At 38.2% G+C, this 24,720-nt stretch overlaps 2 protein-coding genes and 1 non-coding gene across 5 annotated transcripts in view; 1 reads left to right on the top strand and 2 right to left on the bottom strand.

Annotated features, from left to right (window-relative positions):
* Positions 1 to 17,834, top strand: part of IKBIP (IKBKB interacting protein) — a 28,698-nt gene extending 10,864 nt beyond the window's left edge. The window contains exon 3 of one of the 2 annotated variants that reach the window (XM_061417004.1): positions 12,286 to 17,834. In XM_061417004.1, coding sequence (XP_061272988.1) covers positions 12,286 to 13,041 — 756 coding nt within the window. In that variant the 3' untranslated portion in view covers positions 13,042 to 17,834. Of the gene's footprint in view, positions 1 to 2,320; positions 5,710 to 12,285 lie in introns of those variants that run through there. The other variant, XM_061417003.1, reaches the window with a different exon arrangement.
* Positions 17,835 to 18,452: 618 nt separating this feature from the next.
* Positions 18,453 to 24,351, bottom strand: SLC25A3 (solute carrier family 25 member 3). Of its 2 annotated transcripts, none has more exons than XM_061417005.1 (7): positions 24,195 to 24,351; positions 22,746 to 22,870; positions 21,043 to 21,222; positions 20,104 to 20,285; positions 19,455 to 19,627; positions 18,875 to 18,985; positions 18,453 to 18,794 (listed from the first exon to the last, which is right to left on the bottom strand). In XM_061417005.1, the coding sequence occupies exons 1-7, from the start codon at positions 24,349 to 24,351 to the stop codon at positions 18,634 to 18,636; spliced, it is 1,089 nt and encodes a 362-aa protein (XP_061272989.1). In that variant the 3' UTR covers positions 18,453 to 18,633. The 2 variants fall into 2 exon arrangements, with proteins under 2 accessions (XP_061272989.1, XP_061272990.1); XM_061417006.1 differs by lacking the exon at positions 22,746 to 22,870 and adding an exon at positions 22,468 to 22,589.
* Positions 19,699 to 19,946, bottom strand: LOC133249007 (small nucleolar RNA SNORA53). The gene has a single exon (XR_009736825.1). It is a non-coding gene; the product is annotated as a small nucleolar RNA SNORA53 (small nucleolar RNA).
* Positions 24,352 to 24,720: the final 369 nt, after the last annotated feature.

The following is a 24,720-nucleotide window of genomic DNA, read 5'->3' as shown; positions in this document are numbered from 1 at the left end:
AGACGTGGTCTCTTCCTCTAAGGAATTTAGAAACTTTCATAGCTTCACCTGTTTAGTTTATCAGCCTATTAGAGTCAGATTTGAGAGTCTAAACCTCTTCATTTCCTCCAGACTTCTGATTTCTCCTCTAAGCATGCCTTCTCCCCGTGCTAATTCTGGCATGACACAAATAATCATCTACTGTGATTTTTATTGTTGTTGTTAATTCATTTGTCTTCTTCACTGCTCCTTAGAGCAAATGCTGTCTTTTTTCTCTGTATCCTTAGTTCCTAATAGTGAAACAGAGTATACTCAGTACATCTTATTAGGGATCCAGAATACATGACATAGAAGATCCAAAACGCTATCTCCCCTATCAAATTGTGAAGTCAAGGACTGTACTTTGTCTATATTTTTATATTCAGTGTCTAGCTCAAGTCTGGTATAGAGTGAACACTCAAGAATTCTTGAGTTATATGTGCTAAGTGCCAAATAAGTGGTAAATATGTAATACAATAGGTGCTACAGGAGTTCAGGCTCTCAGAGTGAGGGCCATGAAGGAGGAGCTGAGGCCTGGCCTGAGTCTTGAACAAAGGAAAGAACTTAGCTAGGCACAGTGGAAGGAAAATAGCATATAGAGGGGTTATAGAATTTGGCACTTTCTCCTAGGAGTATGAAGAAGTAGTAAGGTTTTTTTAATGTTGTACCATGATGTACATCCAGAGAAGGCAATGGCAACCCACTCCAGTGTTCTTGCCTGGAGAATCCCAGGGACAGGGGAGCCTGGTGGACTGCCGTCTATGGGGTCGCACAGAGTCGGACACGACTGAAGTGACTTAGCAGCAGCAGCATGATGTACATTTGGAGAAGAAAATGGCAACCCACTCCAGTATTCTTGCCTGGAGAATTCCATGGACAAAAGAGCCTGGCATGCTACAGTCCATGGGGTCACAAAGAGTCAGGCATAACTAAGCAACTAACACACACACACATGATGTACACAGCAGTTTTTAAAATCCTAAATCTGGCTGTAGTATGTAGGATGATTTAGAGGAAGTAACTAGAAGCACGTATCAGATATTATTTCTATAATATTGTCCTTGGTCATTGAAGTTCGGTTTGGACACCCTATGTAATTGCTTCCATTACTCTTTCCCTGTTAAGCACATGTAAACTTCACTTTCTCTGCAATTAAACTAAACTGTGCAAGGGCAGAACTGTGTCTTGTACAGTGCTATGACTTTAACATAATGCTGCAGATATTTGCTAAACTAAGGATTGTTTCCAGGCCTTCCTGTAGTCTCTAAGGCTGTTATCTGTGTGAGGGTAGACTAAGAAAGAGGTCCTCAACCTGGTCCTTCTATATTCTGGACATATTAGGAGATGCCAGGAGCTTACCATAATTTATAGATATTTAGATATTTATACTTTTAGATATTTGCTGTTTACCATAATTTTTAGATACTTAGAACACTTTACTATTTGACATGAGTTGTCTCTGTAAACTGATCTTTTAATTCACTTTTTGCCTTTGTGATAGCTATAAGATCTGATTCTGGTACCTTTTCTGCAAAAATTCAGTCAACAAATTTCTTTTCAGGCAGGAAGTCTTCAGGAGTCATATAACTTAGGAAAGTTAACAAATTTTATAACTAAATCAGTTTCTAAAAAGCCAAGTAACTCTTAAAATGACAATTAAGTTGACTTACATTGGAATCAAAAAAGAAGGACATGTGATATATTTCAGGCTTCTTTAACATTATTTGGAATATTTGAAAGTGCACAAATAATCAATATTGAGGATTAGAAGTTCCAATGTTTATAGTTTGCCCTCCATATCCATAGGTTCTGCATCCAAGTGTTCAATCGTGTATCAAAAAATACTTGAAAAGAAAACATCCAGAAAGTTTAAGAAAACAAAATCTGAATTTGCCATTCACTGGCAACTCTTGACATGTCATTTGCATTGTATTAGGAATTATAAGTAGAGATGATTTAGTTTATAATACGCAAACACTGTGCCCTTTTACAGTGTTTTATATGAGGGATTTGAGCACCCATGGATTTCAGTATCCACAGGGAAACCAATCCCACACAGGTGCATACCAAGGGATGAGAAACAGCTGTATTTTTATACCATAGCCCTAATCTATTAAATGTGTTTTAAATGTTTTTTAAAAAAACTATTAAGTAATTATTATTTTTGTCTGCATGATTCTGATGTACTTGGATATTTTAGACATCTTCAGAACTTGAACTTGGCACATTGTTGCTAAAGTATGTTTCCCTAATATAAAAGTTATTAAGTAGCCTTGGGAATTGTTTTGTGTTATAAATGCAGCTTGCCTCTACTGAAAGTATCCTGCAGGAAGCTACATCCTCCATGTCTTTGGTGACCCAGTTTGAGCAGGAAGTAGCCACCCTCCAAAGAATCATGCATGACATTCAAACCAGTGAAGAGATGCTCACCCAAAAGATGAAAAGCCTTAATGAGAAATTCCAGAATGTTACAGATTTCTGGAAGAGAAGCCTAGAAGAAATGAATGTTAATACAGACGTTTTCAAATCAGAATCAAAACATATACATTCTCAAGTCACTGTCCAAATTAACTCAGCTGAACAGGAAATAAAATTGCTCACTGAAAGGCTAAAAGATTTGGAAGATAGCACAGTAAGAAATATTAGAACTATACAGAGACAAGAAGAAGAGGATCTTCTGCGAGTAGAGGAGCAGCTTGGCTCTGACACAAAAGCGGTGGAGAAGTTAGAGGAGGAGCAGCATGCTCTCTTTGCCAGAGATGAAGACCTAACTAACAAACTCTCCAGCTACGAACCTAAAGTTGAAGAATGCAAGACACATTTGCCGACAATTGAAAGTGCTGTTCGCTCTGTTCTGAGAGTCTCTCAGGATCTGATCGGGACAGAAAAGAAAATGGAAGACCTGACCCTTCAGATGTTTAACATGGAAGATGATATGCTGAAAGCAGTATCTGAAATCATGGAGATGCAGAAGACCCTTGAAGGAATTCAGTATGACAATAGCATATTAAAGATGCAGAATGACCTGGATGTTCTCAAAGGAAAAGTTCACGATTTTATAGTATATTCAAGCACAAGAGAAAAGGGGACTCCAGAAGAATATAATCTAGAAAATAAAGAAATCGATAGTGATTTCTAAATGCACTGCATTTATTCTGATGAACCACACCATTATGCACAAGCTGATTAGCTCCAGGCTTTTGAGTTATTTCCATATGCCTCACTTCATCCTAAATTATTAGAACGTAAGTGAGATACCACAAAAAATGGATTATCCAAATAATCAAACCTTATCTTTTTTTAAGCAATAAAACTTTTCATTTTAACCATTTTAAATAGAGATATTTTAAAAATGTTTCTCTGCTTTTTTGAAGTATATACTTAATGTTTTTAAATGTTTTTCTGATAAGTGTGTGTCTGCTCAGTCTCTCAGATGTGTCCAAATCTCTGTGGCCCCATGGTCCGTAGCCCACCAGGCTTCTCTTTCCGTGGAGTTTTCCAGGCAAAAATGCCGGAGCAGGTTGCCATTTCCTATTCCAGGGAATCTTCCTGACCCAGAGATGGAACCTGAGTCTCTTGTGCTTCCTTCTTTGGAAGGCAGATTCTTTACCACTAGCACCATTTGGGAATCCCCTTTCTAATAGTTAACGGACATTATTTTGAATTTCATCTGTTATATTGAACCCAAATATATTAATGTTCCTAGGAGCTAATGAGAGGTGTTCATCTCCTTACTCAATGACCTCAGTTTGCTATTTTTCAAATCTTAATGTCTCTCCCTTATACCTTTTCTGTCACCTAAAAAAGTGTTGCATTGACCTGATCTTACCATCAGGTTGATCAGTAATGTGTTTGCCTCCGCCAGTTCTTCATTTCTGTCGCAGTTTACTGCAGGCTAAGAATCCAGACAATTTTATCCAAAATAAAACATGCCTGGGGTGCTTTGCAATGAATTGATTATGCACTTTTTGGAAACTGAGGAGCCTGGGAAACATTTTTACTTTTTGTTAAGGTTCTAAACTGTTATGGATAATTGTAAGAACTTATTTTGTTAGAACTTTGTTAAAAAAGAGTAAACATGTTCTTTTTGAAGAATTTCCCTTTGAATTAAGTGTGGATCCTTTGAAGCATGGACTTTGGGAACATTTTTGTATATCTTTATTTTTTTTAAGGTTCTAACTGTGTTACAGACTCTTGAGTTTGCTCAGTACATGATCATTAGATAAATTACTTATAATAAAAATATACCAATAAACCTGTGGCATATTTTAAAGAGGAAAAAGCAGCATAGTGAGAAATAATGTGGTAATTATGGTAATTAAAAGTATGTCATTATTTTAGAGTCCCCAAACCAATCACTCAACCAAATTTGTTTCACGAAGTGATTTTATTTTTTTATTTTATATTTAAATTAATCTTTATTGGAGTACAGTTGCTTTATAATGTTGTGTCAGTTTCTACTGTACAGCATACACAAAATTTTAATTTACACAAAATTATATAATAGAGTTACAAGGAATAAAACATGGACATATTGAGGTGAAATTAAGGGGAGGCCTAGACAGATTTTTGCAATAATGATAATCAGAAATGTACAGGTTTGGGGGGGCATATAAGACTTTTATTGGCAAACTGATGTATCAAGACCTATGGCTGATTCATGTTGAGGTTTGACAGAAAACCTTTACAAAATTCTGTAAAGCAATTATCCTTCAAGAAAGAAAGAAACTGAAAAAAAAGTGTCCAAGGTTGGAGTTGAAAATTGAGTTAATTTTCAAAAATTGCACACAGAAGTTGTTCTTACTTGTTTCTTCTTGCCAATAACCAACTATAGTCCCAGTTTTGTAATGCAATTTCAGTGGAATTAAACACAAAGAACTTGAAAGCAGTCAGCTACAAAAGATAGGTATGGTCAGGTGGTTTTATTATGTAAATTTGTACATTTTTGGAAAAGTTCCAAATGAATGCTACATTGGGATTAGGAAGATTTATAGTAGACAGCCAGAAAAGTAAGCCTGAAAGAGTGTTACTATTAAGGAGCATAGCATTAATTTCTGGAATCTTAACATTAAATTTCTTGACTTCTGAATGTCTAAATTCTTATCTGTGTGCACTGGAAAATTGTATTTATTTTATTTTCACACTCATAAAATAGATTGTAAAGTTAGCCAAAACTGTTTCGTTTCAGCCTTCATCCTGCCAAGACAGATATAATCTCTTGCACTCTTCAGTTTTATATATTTACCTATTTTTTGGCGTGTCACCAGATTTGATACATCTTTATTATTAACTAGAATATGTGTCATAGTGATGGTTACAGAAAATAAAATGGAAATAAGGTGGTCACTGAGCTCTATAGTGACAGTTACAAGGAATACGAAAGCTACACTTCTGCAAGTATTTCTTGAGAAAATATTGTGCGCATGTATGTACACATGTATATATTCCTTTATTCAGGTGTTTTCCTATTAAAAAGTGTAATTATAGAGATTTAAATGTACCTAATTTGTCTTCCTGTGTTTCTTAAATTCATTTATTTAACACAGATACTTGAAATTTCAGAAAGTTCCCTAATGTATCAAATATTAAGCTACATTATTAGTCTTTCCTTTAAGGAAGATTACCATGTTCCGAGACACATTTTTGTATCTTTGTAATTAATAATAAATTTTATATCAGTTTCTTCTAGAATACTGTCACTTTTTTCATTAGCACATATAAATCACTTACAAAATAAGCACCTTATTTTTTTTTTAAGTTTAAAAGTGAATTTGGGGGGACTCTTTACCCTCCTCAGTGTCTATGCTGAGAGCTTTGCACTTCTCTTTAATAAATCTTGCTGCTGCTGCTGCGGCTAAGTCACTTCAGTTGTATCCGACTGTGCAACCCCATAGACTGCAGCCCACCAGGCTCCCCCGTCCCTGGGATTCTCCAGGCAAGAACACTGGAGTGGGTTGCCATTTCCTTCTCCAGTGCATGAAAGTGAAAAGTGAAAGTGAAGTCACACAGTCGTGTCCGACTCTTAGCGACCCCATGGACCGAAGCCCACCAGGCTCCTCTGTCCACGGGACTTCCCAGGCAAGAGTACTGGAGTGGGGTGCCATTGCCTTCTCTGTAATAAATCCTATTTGTTTGCAAAAAAAAAAAAAGTGTATTTGTAGTAATAGTTCCTTAAATTTGTGTTAAGATGAGAAGCTGTTGACTGAAGGTGAATTTTTATATTTTATAATGAAAAATGTTGATTTATTAGCCTGTATGGTTTGATAGAAAACTAAATTTGTAAGATACAAAGTTAATGTTTTTGGTTTGTTTTTTTTGGGGGGGGGGACAGTGGGGGGAGGGCCGGGCTCTACTGTGTGACTTTTGGGAAATCTTGGTTCCCTGACCAGGGATTGAACCAGTGCCCTTGGCAGTGAAAGTGCAGAGTCCTAACCACTGAACCACCAGGGAATTCCCAATAGCATTATTTTAATTTTAATCTAATTGTAGGCCTTTGTATGACTATAATCTTGAGCAAAGATTATTATGATGTCATTATAAACTAATGATGCTCCAAATTCACCAAACACATTTGGTGTGCTCTGCAAATTCACCCAACATCTGTTTCAGTTCAGCTATGGACTATTAATTTCACACAAGTCAAAATGCTCCATCCCAGCTTTACAGAGCAGAGGGAGACAGAACCAGCCTTCTGGAGCCTATTATGTGTCCCACTGCTAGGAGGCCCACGATCCATCATCATCCTAACAGCTCTGCGTATTGAGTACCTACCCTGTCCCTGTCTCTGTCCCTGTGAGAGGCACTTTCTATGTGTTATTGCAAATTCTCACCACAGCTTTGATAGCTATGAGACCCCTTTTACAAATGAGGAGACAGATCAAGATTCCAAATCTTACAGTCTCGCTGCTGAGTCTGTCCAACTCCAGAGGCTGCTCACCTCCCATTGTACCTGCTGCTGTTCAACCAAGGAGGAAAAAAAGAAATCGGCTATCAGTAGCACTATCTTGAGAATTCAAAAAGCTGTAATTCAGCCACATGTGTCCACTACTGCTGCTGCTGCTGCTAAGTCGCTTCAGTCGTGTCCGACTCTGTGCGACCCCATAGATGGCTTCCTACCAGGCTCCTCTGTCCCTGGAATTCTCCAGGCAAGAACACTGGAGTGGGTTGCCATTTCCTTTTCCAATGCTTGAAAGTGAAAAGTGAAAGTGAAGTCGCTCTGTTGAGTCCGACCCTTAGTGACCTCATGAACTGCAGCCTACCAGGCTCCTCTGTCCGTGGGATTTTCCAGGCAAGAGTATGTTGCCATTAAACTAGATATAAGTCCCTCAAAAGTTTTAAATGTGACCTAAAATTATGTGGGCCTTGGGTGTAAGAAGGAATCAGTAGATGTTTAGGAAGACTGAGAAAGCAGTGGAAGAGAAAAAAACTTTAGACTGGAATCTTTTAATCTAGGCTTTGCCAGTAACTCTGTGTGTTTTGGGGCACTCTGGGGGCTCAGTTTTTTAATTTGTAAAATGGGGGAATTGTACCAAATAATTTCTAAAATCTCTTCTGGCTTTACAGTGTACAGTGTCAGTCACTCAGTCATGTCCAACGTTTATGAACCCATGGAGCATAACCCACCAGGCTCCTCTATCCATGGGATCCTCCAGGCAAGAATACTGGAGTGGGTCACCATTTCCTTCTCCAGGGGATCTTCTCAACCCAGGGGTCGAACCTGGGTTTCCTGCATTGCAGGCAGATTCTTTACTGTCTGAGCCAGCTGGGAAGCCCTTCTGGCTTTAAGTGGTTTTAAATTCTAGAGATCAATAAAATTTCCAGGTCTCTTAGTATGGTTCAAAAATCCTTTAGCAAAGTTTTTGGAAGGCTGATTGGATCCAAAAATCATTCCCTTGACTCATGTTGCTTTGGCTTGAAGATTAAGACAATGTTTAGCATTACAGGACAGCATCTAGCTGCTGCTTTTTGTTCAGTCACTAAGTCGTGTCCAGTTCTTAGCAATTCAATGGACTGTAGCAGGCCAGGCTTCTCTGTCCTCCACTATCTCCTAGAGATGTCCATAGAGTCAGTGATGCTATCTAACCATCTCATCCTCTGTCACCCCCTTGTCTTCCTGCCCTCCATCTTTCCCAGCATCAGGGTCTTATCCATTGAGTTGGTTCTTCTTATCAGGCAGCCAAAGTTTTGGAGCTTCAGCTTCAGCCATAGTCCTTCCAGTTAATATTCAGTGTTGATTTCCTTTAGGATTGACTGATTTGATTTCCTTGCAGTCCAAGGGACTTTCAACAGTCTTCTCCAGCACCACAATTTCAAGGCATCTAGCTTAGTACCTTGTTTATGTGATAAGACTAGGAATATTAGTAAATATTTAAATTACTGGGTTAATCTTTTGAGCTGCTGATAGACTCCAACTCTTCTGTTCATCTTAGGCAAATAGCTTAAACAAGCCGTTATATAATAATAAACATAATTCAGTGAAGTAATTTCTAGGCTATTCCTATACTGTATTGAGTTTCTATTTTAGTGAAGACCAATAGATGTTCATAATATACTGTTTTTATAAGCTGACAAATGAAACAAAGAAGCTTACTAGCAGTTTCTTAATGATCTAATACTTCTAAGAATAAAGTTGGCCCTTTCTGAAATGTCTTCATTGTTTAATGCTGTTAAGTTATATCTACTCTACCAGAATAGATACATTAATAAATGATAACCTAGAATGAAATAGATGAAAGTAAGCCTTCTCCTTTCACCTTTGAGAATCTCTTTCAGCAAATATAATTTGTTGCAAAAATTTCCCCTAAAAAATAAAACTTAAGGTTTTGCAATTACTGCTTGATTTCCTTCCTAGCTCTGGCTATTCATTACTATCACACCCACTGTAACATTTTCACAATCTAACTTCTTTACCAAGATAAAAAAAACAAAAACAAAAACACACCTTTGGGCCACCTTCCCCACCACTAATCAATACTGCATAAAACTATTGAGAAAAATCTTAAAATATATTTTGGAACCAAATATATATGATGGGGCAAAAAGGGGATATTGAGGCTTTGAATTAACTTTTTTACTGCCTGTTGGGGGTTTTCTGCCCAGGACTTGGAAACGATGAACCTGAAAGAATGACACTCGGACAGTCTCTTGCAAGGACTGACAAATTTATTTCCGCAGTTAAGCCTTTTTATAGAAGCAGGAACAAAAAGCTTAGCGTATATGGCCAGCAGAGCGTGCACGGGGTTAAGACATAATCAGTAAACAATATTTCAAGGGCAGCGCGTTCTAAGTGACCCATGTGTTTATCCCATAACCCATTTTCTCAAGCAACATCTTTAATGTTTATTATTAAATCTTGGCGCCGAACATAGCTAAAGGCAGATGTTTTTCAGCCAGCAGCACGCAAAGCCGGGGTTCTTCTGGCCCTCCGCCATTTTCCCAAGGACCTTCTCCTACATGGCTATTTTGCACTGCGCTTCCCAACGCTGCCCCATTTCTGCTTGTCATTTCTTTGCAACTATATGACTGCTCCTTTTTTAAGCCTCCATAAAAATAATAGTCCAAGCATACTAAGTATTTATTTACATTAAGTAGAACTAAGTTAATGTAACCAAAATAACTCTAGCAGATTACCTGAGTGAACCAGGCAAATGCAATTTAAGAAAGACAATTCATAAAAAACATATCGAAGAAATACAATTATTTTGGAAAAAACTTGCTGACTTTAAACTGCATATTAAAAAAAAATTTTCAGTCTGCATATTTGGTTTTTATTCCTTATTTTTTCTGAATTTTAAGTAATCTATTTACATTATTTTTCTTTCCCAAACTAAGTGACAAAATTCCTGAAAGCAGAAACTGTTGATCAAACTAGTACATATCAGCACAGTAAATGTTGCTGAATGAAGCTGGTTGTGATTTTTAGTAGGAAACTATAGACAATTTCCACTTTAAAACAATGCTTTCCTAGGAAACAAGCTGAAAGTTAAATGTGCTAAAATTGAACAACTGACTCTTAATGTTATAAATGGAATTCCTTTTTTCAATGTAATCACAATGTATATCTGTTTGGACACAGGCTTTGACAATATATTTTACATTTGTTAATTTTTTTTCTTCATAGTTTAGCACACAGCACACAGGCATAAGTTAATCTTCTGATTGAAACTTAATTGAAGCTTGACATGTGTTTTATTTTTTAATTAAATAAATTTGATATAAAACATTGTGCAAATTTAAAGTACACAGCATGATACTTTAATACACTTATATATTCAGTCACCAGAAGGGAGGATATCCTGCCGTTTATGACAACATGGATGGATTTTGAGCATGTGTGTTTTAATTTTCAATTTTGTATTGTTCATGATACTTACCCATCTTATTACCATAATCAGCACTTTAATTTGCCCCTTTTCCTAACTTTATTAACTAATAGCATAATGCAACAAAACTTCAAATATTCAAAATACAATAAAATAACTCAGCTTCCCCAAGACCACTATATAACACATATTCACAACAACAACAACAAAAATAACAACTTGAAGTTTTTCCAGGCAGTTGTGTGGCTCAAAATGATCATCAGCTAATGTGTCCAAGTTAAACCAAAACAGTTTAGAGACATCAATTTTCAATGGATGATGGGGAAGGATGATGGCATTGAAAAACCAAAAAGGTGAGAATGATTTGTATTTGAAATCATGGAATTTTAGAACCTTGGAGATAATTGTTTGTTTATTGTTTTGTTTTTACACATCCACCATCTCTATTATTTAACTACTGAACTGAGTTGAAGCCACAGCTGAAGCTGTGCTCATCTTTATGTCCCTCAGACTTCACATGCCTAACAACATACTAGGAACTTAAGAGATCACTGCTGCTGCTGCTGCTAAGTCGCCTTAGTCGTGTCTGGCTCTGTGTGACCCCATAGAGAGCAGCCTACCAGGCTCCTCCATCCCTGGGATTCTCCAGGCAAGAACACTGGAGTGGGTTGCCATTTCCTTCTCCAGTGCATGAAAGTGAAAAGTGAAAGTGAAGTTGCTCAGTCATGTCCGACTCTTCGAGACCCTCGAGACCCCATGGACTGCAGCCTACCAGGCTCCTCCATCCATGGGATTTTCCAGGCAAGCGTACTGGAGTGGGTCGCCATTGCCTTCTCCAGAGATCACTAATTAAATGGAATTAGTTCAATACCCCAAAAAAAGTTTTCATGAAAGTAATTCAACAATAAAGTCCCTTCATTCTGGCACTTGTTATACCTACAAACAAACTTGTGTTTCAGAAGTCATGTTGTCTTGATCCCCCCAACTTATTTTTAATTAATTTCTACTGAAGTATAGTATAGTTGTGATAGTTTCAACTGTACAGCAAAATGCATCAGCCACTTTCCTCCCCTTTGGACTTCCTTCCCATACAAGGTCACCACAGTGTAGAAAGTACAGTTCCTTGTGCTGCACGGTATGTTCTCATTAGTTAACTATTTTATACATAGTGTCAGCAGTGTTCAGTTCAGTTCAGTCACTCAGTCGTATCCGACTCTTTGCAACCCCATGAATCACAGCACGCCAGGCCTCCCTATCCATCACCAACTCCTGTGCATCGAGTCGGTGATGCCATCCAGCCATCTCATCCTCTGTTGTCCCCTTCTCCTCCTGTCCCCAATCCCTCCCAGCATCAGGGTCTTTTCCAATGAGTCAACTCTTTGCAGTGTATGACCTCTCAAATTTACTACAGCTCATCTGCAGGAGGGGCTTCCCTGAAGGCTCAGACAGTAAAGAATCTGCCTGCAAGGCAGGAGACCTGGGGTCTATGCCTGGGTCGGAAAGATCCCCCAGAGAAGGCATGGATACCCATTCCAGTATTCTTGCCTGGAGAATTCCATGGACAGAGGAGCATGGCCAGCTATAGTCCATGTCACAGAGTCAGACACAAATGAATGACACACACACACACACATGTACCTACGTACAGGTGGCTTCCTCCTCTCTTCTCCAGCAACTGAAAAAACATCATTGTCCCTCACTGAGCTCATTCTGTCTCTATACTGAGGACTGAAGGTGCAAAAAGAACTGGAAAATGCCATTTGTAGTAACATGAAATTTAATGTTTTCCTTCCTATTCATTACCAATACACAATGCATCTTTTACCAAACGCTTTCCAGAAGAGTAGTAACTTTATAGTTTAAAATGACACCTAAAATTTAAGTTGTATCTTAAACATTAAGATTTTAATCAATTTAATTATTCTGGTACTATATTTTCTTACAGTGTCAGAAGTCTGAAGCTATCATAGAACAATTGAAGGCTTTTCAAATAATTACTCATCTAAAGCATCTACAGGAGGAAATTTATGAAGTGAAAACCTGGTCCAGCAGGATAAGCGAAAAGCAGGATATACTGAACAACAATCTGACAACTGTTTCTCAAGATGTTGCAAAAGCAGACCAAAGTACAACTTCCATGGCAAAAGATATCGGTCTCAAAATTACAACGATAAAAACAGACATACGACGTATGTCAGGTTTAGTAACTGATGTAACATCATTGACAGATTCTGTACAAGAACTGGAAAATAAAATAGAAAAAGTAGAAAAAAATACAGTCAAAAACATAGGTGACCTTCTTTCAAGTAGCATTGACCGAACAGCAATGCTCCGAAAGACAGCATCTGAAAATTCACAAAGAATTAATTCTGTTAAGAAGATACTTTCTGAGCTACAGGGTGATTTCAACAAGCACACAGATAGGCTTTTAAGCTTAGAAAGTGACAGAGCGAAAGTCCTGAAGACAGTGACCTTTGCAAATGATCTAAAACCAAAGGTGTATAATCTAAAGAAGGATTTTTCCCGCTTGGAACCATTGGTAAATGATTTAACACTACGCATTGGGAGACTGGTTACTGACTTACAACAGAGAGAGAAAGAAATTGCTTTCTTAAAAGAGAAAATATCTAATTTAACAACAGTCCGAGCTGAGATTAAAGATATGAAAGATGAGATAAAACACATTTCAGATATGGATTAGACTGAAATTATTTAGATTAGACTGAAATAACTCTTTTTAGTAGGACCTCTGTCATGTTATAAAAAGACTGACAGCTGGAAATAATGAAATTTTGGAGTAAATATTATTTTGTAGTAGGTTCTATTTTGTACAGTAAAAATAAAAATTTGTGGACTAAGCACTTGATTTCCCAAAATAAATGTGCTAAAACATGTTTAGAACTTTATACAAAACGTGTTTGCAACTTTATATAGCAAGGACCTTATGCATCCCCCTTATATACACACTCATGCATTTACACGCATGCATGCATGTGTACTAAGTTGCTTCAGTCCTGTCCGAGTCTTTGCGACCCTATGGACTATGGCCCTCCAGGCTCCTCTGTCTGTGACATTTTCCAGGCAAGAATACTGGAGTAGGTTGCCAGGCCCTCCTCCAGGGTATCTTCCTGACCCAGGGATCAAACCCAAGTGTCTTACATCTCCTGCATTTGTAGGCGGGTTCTTTACCTCTAGCACCATCTGGGAAGCCCATGTTTTATGTGTGCACACACACACAAATGTACACACACTCATGGTCTGCCAGTCTAGCAGTGGGAAATCAAGATGAGGCAGGATCTGAATGTCCACTTGCTCTCACTGACTGCCACGGAGCATGGTATGTGAAGTGGGGTCTTATCTGGAGAACTGTCCATCAGGGCTGTAGTCCTGGCTACAGTCCACCAGGGCTGTAACATGCATTATCCATTTACAGTCAGCGAAACCATCGATAGAAAAGTCACAACAAGGGAGCTGCAGGAAAAGAATCATGTAAGCCCTCCTGGGTCCTTCATGGCTTTAGGAAATAGGGAAAAGGCACCTAAAATGAGGTAGGGAAGTGGCAACTAGAGTAGGGTTTGGGAGGTGGGGGCAACGTACATTTCAGAGGGCTTGCCAAGTCTCATACAGAAGCTGCCCCAAAGCAGCACAACTCATGTGTGGTGTTGATGTGACCAGAAGTGGCCAAAGCAAAGAAGGAAGTTCTCACATTTAAAATAGCATTACAGGTGACCTCTCTGGTGGTCCAGTGGTTAAGACCTCACCTTACAATGCAGGGAGTGAGGGTTCAATCCCTGGTCTGGGAGCTAAGATCCCACATGCTTCCTGGCCGAAAAACCAAAACATTAAACAGAAGCAATATTGTAACAGATTCAATAGACTTTAAAATGGTCCACGTTAAAAAATAATTAAAACAGCATTACATTAACATGAGAAAACCCAATCTCATCTATAGGGGCGGAAAATAAATCAATGGTTGCCTGAGAAATATAGCTTTTTAGAAAAGCAAATTGAGGGGTGAAGGATATTTATTACAACATCTTGATTGCAATGATGGTTTCATAGGTATATACTTGTGTCAAACTCATCAAATTGTACTCTTTAATAAATATGTGCAGTTTATTGTATATCAGTTATTCCTCCATGAAGTTGTGGGAAAAAAAAACAGTACAATACAGGGAATTCCCTGGTGGTCCAATAGTTAGGACCCCATACTCTCACTTCCAAGGGCTGGATTCAATTCCTGGTCAGGAAACTAAGATTCCAAAGCCCCATGGCACAGCCAAAGAAAAAAAGTACAATATAATAATCTTAACAAAAATCACCCACAAACATTAGCTTCAGTTTCAAATGCCTAGCATAAACAGTATCTACATGTATACAGTTAATTACCTCACAAAGATGTTTATGGGTTTTTTTCTTCCAGTTTTACTGATATATTCAACATATAGTACTATATGTTTAAGGTGTACAGCATAATGATTTGACTTACATCATGAAGTGATTACCACTTTTTAGTAAACCTAATTTACCTCATGTAAACATAAAATTAAATAGAAAAATAAATGTTTTTCCTTGTGCTGAGTACTCAGGATTTACTCTTTAACTTTCATATATAACATCACCAATGTTAATTATATTTATCATGTACATTATATCCCTAATATAAGTGTGTACCATTTGAATACCTCAATCCAATCTCCTCTTCCTACCCCCCACCCCACCAATACCAACAAATCTGATCTCTGACTTTGTTTTTGAAGTAGAATTAAACTGCAACACTACATACGTTCCAGGTCCACAACATAGTGATTTGATTTTTCTATATATTTAAAAATGCTAATCGTAAGTCTAGTTCGTTCCATCACCATACAAATAGATTATTTTTATTAACTATATTCCCCACCCTACATTTCATACCCATGAGTCACTTTGTAACTGGAAGTTTGCATCTCTTATTTAATCTCCCTCTTAGTTCTCTCCACTTCCTGCCAACTCCATTCTGTTTGTTTAGTCGCTAAGTTGTGTCCAACTGTTTTGTGACCCCAAGGACTGTAACCAGCCAGGTTCCTTTGTCCATGGAATTTCCCAGACAAGAATACTGGAGTGGGTTGTCATTTCCTTCTCCAGGGGATCTTCCCAACCTAGAGGTTGAACTCATGCATGTCTCCTGCATTGGCAGGCTGGTTCTTTACCACTAGGGCCACCTGGGAAGCCCTTCAGTATAGCCAACCTGACTGTTGCATGCATGGCACTTTAAGAGTATGTAAAAACCACTCATGAAAACCTTAGTTGCTTTCTAGGAAATTCAAGTCACCAAAGATATAAGAATCATATCAATGGTGAGATCAACATCTCCTATAACTTCTGAGGATGTGACGTCAAGGCTGCCGTGCAAAAGAGAAAATGATTCAACAGGTAATACCTGAGGTAAGAGCTGTTTCAGTTCAGTCGCTCAGTTTAGAAGTAGCTAGTTATTAAGGTATCTCGTTTGATATATCAGGAGAGGCACTAGATTCATCGAAGCTTGAAATCAGTTTCTTATCCATGTTGTATCTGGGATTTTTAACAATTATTTTGTGAATTATCTTACAAATAATAAAAATATTGTGTAAAAAATTACATAATTTAACTTTAAACTTTTTATTTTGTATTGGGGTATAGCAGATTAACAATGTTGTGGTAGTTTCAGGTGAACAGCAAAGGAACTCAGCCATATATATACATGTATCCGTTCTCCCCCCAACCCCTTCCCATCCAAGTTGGCATATAACATTGAAGATTATATAATTTATACTAAAGAAACAACATATAACTCTTAATTTAGCAGGAAGACTGCCATGAATATTGTGGACACTCCCCAAATGGCATCAAAACAGTTCATGCATCTTTCACAAGATACAGATTTGGTTAAACTGTAACTTCAATTTCATTGTATGTATCACTGAAAGCCAAAGTCACTCAGTCATGTCCGACTCTTTGAGACCCCATGGACCACATAGTCCATGGAATTCTCCAGGCCAGAATACTGGAGTGGGTGGCCTTTCCCTTCTCCAGGGGATCTTCCCAACCCAGGGATGGAACCCAGGTCTCCTGCATTGCAGGCAGATTCTTTACCAGCTGAGCCACAAGTATAATTCAGCAAAAATCAGACTTTCTTATAATCCAATTAAACTAGTAATCATATATACTCATTCCACTGGGTTCTACTTTGTGGAACTGAAGTTTTATTAAAACTGAATGTGAGAAAACAATGTTATTAAAATTTCCTTATTAGAGTATTTTCAGCATGAATTCAACTTTAAAATATAAAGTGGAAATTCATATTTTAAGTGGTCATTTTAATTGAATTTTGATGAAATGGTTTTACCTTAGTAATAGCTCTGAAGTATCTCTGAACTATAAATAGCAAGTAATTCTTGACAGCTTGAACACAGCACACTTTATGTCAATATCCACAAATAAAACCTATTGCCTCTCTTGAAAATAAAAACTTGAATCCCACAAGGCTGGCAGTGGAAATCCATCTCATGATGAAGTTTGGCTGAACCACATACCCTAAATCCACAGTCCACCTTTGACTGGCCACACACACACACACACACACATAATATTCATACATATCCAATCCCACAGGCTCTTACAATGTAACTGATCCTCTTCCTAGAAAGAGGTGGAGTCAGTGTTCCTTTTCTTTGAAGCTGGGATTTGACCTTCTATGACTTCAGGTGATCAAGAGTATAGTGATCACCTTGACCAGGTACCTGCTGACCAAAGTGATCACTTGCAAGGCTAAGTCCTAAAAAAGACCCAGCTTCAGAGTCCTGAAATTAAGTCCAGCTGCCTTTCAAGGAAAGGCTCAGCCACTAATAGGGAGATATTCAAAGAATCTCTCCTAGCCTGGATGTCAAAAACCCTTTGGAGAGGACCCCAGAGCTACCATCTCACTTAACTTCAGGAGAAACCCAGAAGCAGAAAGGTCCAACAGAAGCTCCAGAATTGCTGACCCACAAAAAGCTTGAGATCATATTGTCTCTTGCCAATATATTTCAGATGATTCATCACACAACAGTAACTGATGCACACTGGTGACACGAACTGTCACAGCCATCATTGCTCGAGCTCAGACTGCAGCTCTACCTTTTGACAGTTTGGTCCAAATTTATAAGCATAACCCTTCCCCTTCCTCTGCAACACAGGTAAAACAAAGACCGGAACCTTAAACTAAACCTGGTGATGATAATATACAGAAGCTTAACACGCAGGAAGATACACTTGTTTTCTAAACTTAGTTCACTGATCCTTATTACATGGGTTTGTAGTGAGAACACTTCTCTTGCTGTTTAGACTGCTTAGAAGTTTTTTCCTGAGGTCCTATCTGCATAATTTACACAGGGGCTGCAAATTCAGATTATTATACCCAAAGGCCTCAAGGTAAAATGTAATCAGACTTGAAAACAATTCCTAGCCAAATACAAGGGGAAACTTAGTAGTTTTTAGAAAAATCAGTTTGGGTTTAAATCAAGTATCACATGCGTGAATATATAAAGTGCTGCTTTCTCAAGAGCATTCACCCACTCCAGTTGTCAAGTAAGTACCTTTGTGAAAAACTAACTGAAAAGAGTTTAAGGTAAACTTTCTGTAACTCAGAAAGTCAGATTTGTGCAAGGACTATTAAGTTACTTGAAATACTTTCTAGCTGTCAATAGCTTTGGTGTTTTAAAGACTATCATTCTAAGAATTAGCCTAATTTAGATTAAATTATTTTACAAATAAATAAGGATTAGTAAACGGATTAGGATTTTTAAAAGTATACTAAGTGTTGCAAAAATTTGATTATATACTGAAATGTGTTGGTCAAAATATAACTATAAATGAATATTTATCCATATTCACATTTAACAGTTAAATTTTTACAAATTTAGGGCATGGTTCTTAAAAATGTAAGAACTCTCTCGAGTGACCAAACTTGAGACATATAACAACTTACAAATAGGGATCACAGTATTCAACCAACAGTAAATTATTTTCCTTGAGGTTTTAATGTATGTATAATTCTTTCCACCTTAGAATTAATTCTTTAGCTTTAAAAATAATTATCAAATCACAGACAAATCATGTACAGTTGGGTTTATTTCCACATTAAGTTTGAAACTCTTGCTTTTGACAAGAGTACTACAGTAATTATATTAGGAATAGACAACTTCCTACACTGTCAAATATATAAAAGTTCCTTCTGCATTTTCCTCAAACACTGATCAACACGCAGATTCAGTCCATATTTGCTTTCATTTATCTATTGAGTGTACCCAAGCTTTTTCTTCAGAGATTCTGGCATCTCAGGTGGAGGAGGGCGAGGGAGCCTGAAGTAGACCTTCACAGAGTCATAGATAAACCACTGTAGTGCAGTCAGAGTGCCGATCATGATGATACGGGCAAAGAGTCCCTTCCATACACCTGGATAAAATATGAAATGTAAGTGAAAAATATACTCCCAAGTGTTACTCTTTCTTTAGAGGGGAGGAAACAAATCTTACCTCTAAATCCAAGCCTCTTCAGGACCTCAGAGGCACTGCTACCCTTCTCTTTATTCAACACAGACACCACGGAATCAGCAGGGTGAGAAACAATGGCACAGAAGACTCCAGCTGAAAAAAGTCAAGACAAATGACCCATTATGGAGTCAATTAAAAAAACTTTTTTCACACGATAGCCGACAACCTTTCCATGAGTAGTAAAATTTTGTTTTTTAAAAAACCGTATTTTAGAGTGAGACTGACAAATTAATTATAAAGCAGTCTACCCTATGTAAAACAGAACCATCCCGCAAGTTATATTCAGATTTTTAACCAACACTTTCTCTTATATTAAAAATTTGTTCTTGGAAAAACTAACAAAAAAAGGTATAGCAGTGAAGTCAATACACTCCCAAGTTTAATTATGACATGCAAACCACAAAACAATTATTTTAGGAACTAATTAGCAAGTATTTATGAGTATATCAAATGCAATGGAAAGGTAAAACTTCTTTGGAATATTTTTCCCTCACAAAAGAAGTCAAGAATGGAAATGATTCTTTGTTCTTAATTTCACAAACATGTTCTAAGTAGTTCATACCTATGTAACCTGCCACAAATGTGACAACCAGCTGCTCTGGCTTTGAACATTCACTTCGGGGCTTGGGAACCACAAACTTGTACAATGCTTCAACAGTACGTTCAAAGCAGGCAAACTTCATCATGGTGTATGGTATCTGCCTCATCCAGAGAGGAGCAACCCCCTTGTAGAACCTAGGAAATCAGAAGACTTATTTCACTCAGTTGCACATATTCATCTAGCAGAGTTCTTCATTACTAACAGAAGTGTCCGCACACCAGTCGAGTCCTGATAGTAAAAAATGGCAGCATAATTGCATGTCATTTCTATCAGAACCTAAGACTAACATGCAGGTATATTTATCTTACATGCCAATGACTCAAGCACCTTTGACTATACAACCAAAAAAGTTGCTGGATGTTTCTTTAACTGGAACTACAAGAAACCAGAAGTTTACAAGTAGAACTCAGCTCAAGACAGGCATCCACAAAGGTGGATCTAAGGAAGCATGTGTGGCCTGACCATATGCCAAGTGTTAACTGTGAACACAGATGACAGGAATTCTAACAAGGGTACTTTCCAACCCCCAAGTTGAGAGTTAATGTGCTAACAAATACAGTTTTCTCAAATGAGTATTTTATACTACATATTTAGGCAAATGTTTACTTACGCCTTTAAGCCTTCTTCCTTATACATTTTGGGAGCTGCATCCCTCAGAGTGTTAGCATAACCTGGCTGGGTTTGAATTCGAACCTTAGCAGCTTCCATAGGAGCCAGAGCAATGTCAGCAAAGAATTCAGCACTGGCAGAGGCAGCCAAATACAGTGATGTGCGCCACAGATAGGCATTCTCCTAAATGAAGAAACACAAGGAGGAACATGAATTGCTGTTGCATGGGCTCTTCTCAGTAAGAGACAGTTCTGGAAAATGGCTAAATTTCAGGTATTTTAAGTGTTTCTCTATCACACAGTCCACAGATAACACAAAACACTGAATACTTCTCAGTATTTAGTGTTTACTTTGGACACCAAGGAGATCCAACCAGTCCATCCTAAGGGAAATCAATCCTGAATGTTCATTGGAAGGACTAATGCTGAAGCTGAAACTTCAGTACTTTGGCCACCTGATGCAAAGAACTGACTAATTTGAAAAGACCCTGATGCTGGGAAAGATTGAAGATAGGAGGAGAAAGCGACGATAGAGGATGAGATGGTTGGATGGCATCACCAACTCGATGGACATGAGTTTGAGCAAGCTCCAGGAGTTGGTGATGGACAGGGAAGCCTGGCGTCTGTGGGGTGGCAAAGAGTTGGACACCACTGAGCAACTGAACTGAACATCAACCATAGTACACTGAATATTTTTAAACTCAAATCCAACTTCCTTGGAAAGCAGCACAGCACAAAAAACAAGCACTGAAATCTAACAAAATGCAGTTTATCTTATCCTGTCTCTATTAAAATAGCCTTATGATTTGAAACACGTTCACTCTTTCTGAGACTATTTCCTCAGCTCTAAAATAAAGTGGATCAAACAAAGAAGATGCTTTTTGGTCGTACCCTTTAAGTTAAAAGCTTAGGACTTTCCATTTCAAAGTTAAATTACATACCTCTCCAAGCATGTTGCTGTACAAAACTTTGAAGACTTCATAAAAGCCAAACTTGCAGAGTCCCTGCAGGGAGTAGCCAATGAAAGTCGGAGCCCATCCTTTGGCCAAACCACGAAAACCATCCTCTTTGAGTGTAACTGAAAATCCATTAAATATGCTCTTGTACTTTTGTGGGTCCACCTGTACATAAAACAAGAAGAAAAAAAGTTAAAATGTACCAAAGGAATAATACTTCTCATAGATAATTTTGTTATTAGTTTTTTCTTTTGGTTTTTATATAATCTCTAGTAAGTATACAAAGTTAGGTAAATACAAGTTCACTCCATGTTATCCACTTAATGTCTATAATTATCTTTGTAAATGTAACTTTTTGTACATTAAAGTCTAGCTTTCTTTCAGTGAGACTTAAGTCTTAGTAGGTTATTAAGAGAATAAAATTCATATAAAAATACATAATAAAACTGACTTTAAGAGATTTTTCCACCACCCAACTCTTCTAACCACTTAAAAATTACTCTTAAAGCTACTTTATAAAATCTATCATGTCTACATCCCTGAAATATGCTAGTTCATTAATTATAGTTTTGTGAACTTAAGACAATCAAATTAAATACAAATTAAAAAGGTACATCAACATAATTCTCTTTTGACTTAAGTTCACTTTGAGACATGCATAAAACACTCTAGCAAAGGGATACTTAATATTCACTCGATTAACTAACAGAGGTAAACATCTTATCTATTTCTGCCAGTACTATAGGGGCTGATATACATACATCACCTTCCTCTCCCTGCTAATATTTCACCTTCCTTTCTCTTTTAGGTAAGTAGACTTCTAATCCTGTTTGGGACAAATAAATTTTTGATGTTTGATTATTTTTGTTTCAATAATCCTAATTAAGACATTTTAATTGTAAAAGAAAATCTTTTACGTAAGTATGCAAGAAGCTTTGCCCACAAATTTTAAATACTCAAACACTGTCTTTTTTTTTAAATCTACAGTGTTCTCTGCCTTGATCTTATCAATAAACAAGAGATATGAAGTCACATCATACAGTGCACAAAGAATGACAACCTGCTCTGACACGTAACTGCTTATAAAATGCTATTTGGACGTAATTGCTTATAAAATGCTATTTGGAGCATTAAAAATCAGCAGGCCTTTAAGAACTCTAGGCAGAATTAAGCCCAGCAGCAAAAAAGAAAAAAAAAACACATAGCTTTACCTTAAAAGAGGTATTTCTTGGATTTAAAATACTAAAGTAAAAATCTTACTGAGTAAAAGAAATTTGAGTTTGGTTTCCTACTAAAACTTCTGGCAGTTGTAATGTCTTCAAATTCTTCTCACTTGTGAAGTCTTTTAATATTATTTGGAATTAAGTCATACACAAAAGAGATGTTCAGTGTTGTCATCTCAATACAAACCTGCATACGGCATTTCACTAAGTCCAGAGGAACAACAGCAGTGTGTGTCAGACCACAACTTAAGACCCCACCAAAGCCACACAGTGCATAAAACTTCGCGGAGCCATATTCACAACTGTACTCTGTAATAAGACAAGACACACCATGCATTTTAATATAATACTCATGTTACTGGTTATCAACTTACCTCCTGGACAGTTAGGTTTCCACACAGCTTGTTAGTAGATAACAGCCATGCTTCAACAATGTTTTATTTAGTCCAACATGCAAAAACAAACCTGCATCCTGCATTTAACCAGATCTAGAGGAACCAATGCTGTATGTGTTGTGCCACAGCTAATAATTCCTCCAAGTCCACAAAGGATAAAGAATCTGCCAGATCCATAGTCACAGCTATACTGCTCTGTTTGATTGAAAAAAAAAAAATCAAATAAGTATTTCTTCAGAGATGACTAAGGCCATGGAAATGCAAGAGAAACTACATTTCCTTGTGAAAAAGTACAATCACAACTTAACAGCTCTGGCCATGGTTTACAAGTAAACAAAAATAGTTTTCCACCTGGTGTGAACACAAAATCCACTGCCAAAATCAAAACAATTGTTTAAAGATTATGAAGGTTCTTATCTGTGAGATACTATCCCTCTCTCATTATGCCATATTAACTTTAAAGATAGTTTTCTACATCACTAATAGCTCTTCCAATTAAAACCAAACTTCAGATTATTAATGGCTGATAAGAACACATTTCTGAAGTACAAATCAAACTCAAATCATGTGAAAGCTTGCAAACCTCTTACCCCAAACACTAACCAATACTATTCCCACTTATGGATTCCTATAGTGAAAAACTAGATAAGCAAATTTCTCCAGTTAAATACATTTACTACACAAATGACCACAGACTTAACTTTCTAAATTGAAGGACCGATTGATCATGTAAAGGTTTTTTACCCACACTAAAGAAAGAACAGAACAGAAAGGCATACATGATTTTTTAAAATCTTTATAGTTTACAAATGCAAGGTAGGTAATACTTTCAGTACTCTTCCTGCAATTTGGTTTTCACGTTTCTCTGTATATACACTCCACTGGGATTTAAAACACAAAGGATTAAAATAAATTTGTGTCTAAACATCAAGAAAACCGAAAAAGACGATGGAAAGTATTCCTATTAACTACTATCTCCTTTCTATGGTCTCGCTGGGGCTACAGATCAGGAGCATTAAAAATGTCTCAGTTATCTCACATAGCTTGTGTCAACTAGTATTAGACCCCGGGAACACCCAAGGGAGGGAATAAAGGAACAACTAAGGGAGGAAGTACTTTTAAGAAAATTAAAGCAAAATCAAAGAACAGGTAATACAGTTAGAACTACTCCGGCCAGAAGTTAGGAAGAAGGCTTTACCCAATACTTAGTCAGCTGACCGAGCGGGCTCACGGCGGAGAAGAGAAGGAGCTAGTCACGGCCTCTATGTCTTTAGGCTATCGAGGACGTGGAGGTCACGGAGGGAACAGAGCCTAGGCCCTTCCACGTCCTTGATGAAGGGCCAAGGATCCGACACCCGGGTAAGGACGGAACGGGCTGACATCCTCGGACAAAGCAACTGGGCGCCGTCCTGAAGGGCTGGACGCGTCCTTCCCTGTCCTCCAGGCCGGGCCAGGCCACGAAAGCCGAGGGGGCCACGAGTGTACCTCCCGACCGTATAGGGACAGGGTCTGACCTCACCTTCTACAGCGGCGGCTGCCAGGTTGCGAGAGCGGCGGGGTGGGCCCGGGGGCCCGGCGGGGTCGCTGCGGGGCCCCGCGAGACCATCGTGCACCAACTGCAGGTGAGGCGCGTTGAAGGGGTTCGCCCGCGCTAGGTGCACCACGGACGAGTACATCTTCCTAGAAGAGGAAGCGATGGTAAGAGGAAAGGCCAAGAGGGCTGGAAGGCCCGCCAAAGTCACCTGCACTCTGGGAACCCCTACACGGGCCTGGCCTCTTTCAGTCTCCGCGCCCTTGAGGAGGTCACAGCGGCCTCCCAAAAGGAGGAAGTCCACCGGGCCTACAGCCAAAGGAGCACCCCTCCCGGGCTCCGCTCCCTGCACCCACAGCGGGGGAAGGCCAAACCACACTCACTCCCTAAGATGGCGAACACACAACCGGTCTCTCAGAAAGGCTGCAGCTCACAGAGGCCGAATGTCCTCCGGGCCTTTAGATCTGTGCCCTTCGCGCGTCGTCAGCGCGACGCACACAGCGCGTCACTACCG

Source organism: Bos javanicus, chromosome 5 (assembly GCF_032452875.1).
Source record: "Bos javanicus breed banteng chromosome 5, ARS-OSU_banteng_1.0, whole genome shotgun sequence".
NCBI classification, from domain to species: Eukaryota; Metazoa; Chordata; class Mammalia; order Artiodactyla; family Bovidae; genus Bos; species Bos javanicus.
The sequence above is the reverse complement of the archived record's forward strand: the minus strand, read 5'-3'. Positions and strand labels throughout refer to the sequence as shown.

Bases quoted from the DNA above. Each gene is read 5' to 3' on its own strand.
- SLC25A3 (XM_061417005.1), bottom strand. From the start codon at position 24,351: ATGTACTCGTCCGTGGTGCACCTAGCGCGGGCGAACCCCTTCAACGCG. The intron at 20,286-21,042 runs GTATGTAATTTA...TTCTTCATTTAG, and splicing joins ACAGCAACATGCTTGGAGAG to GAGAATGCCTATCTGTGGCG. The intron at 18,986-19,454 runs GTATGAACTACT...GACTTTTTTCAG, and splicing joins ATTTGTGGCAGGTTACATAG to CTGGAGTCTTCTGTGCCATT.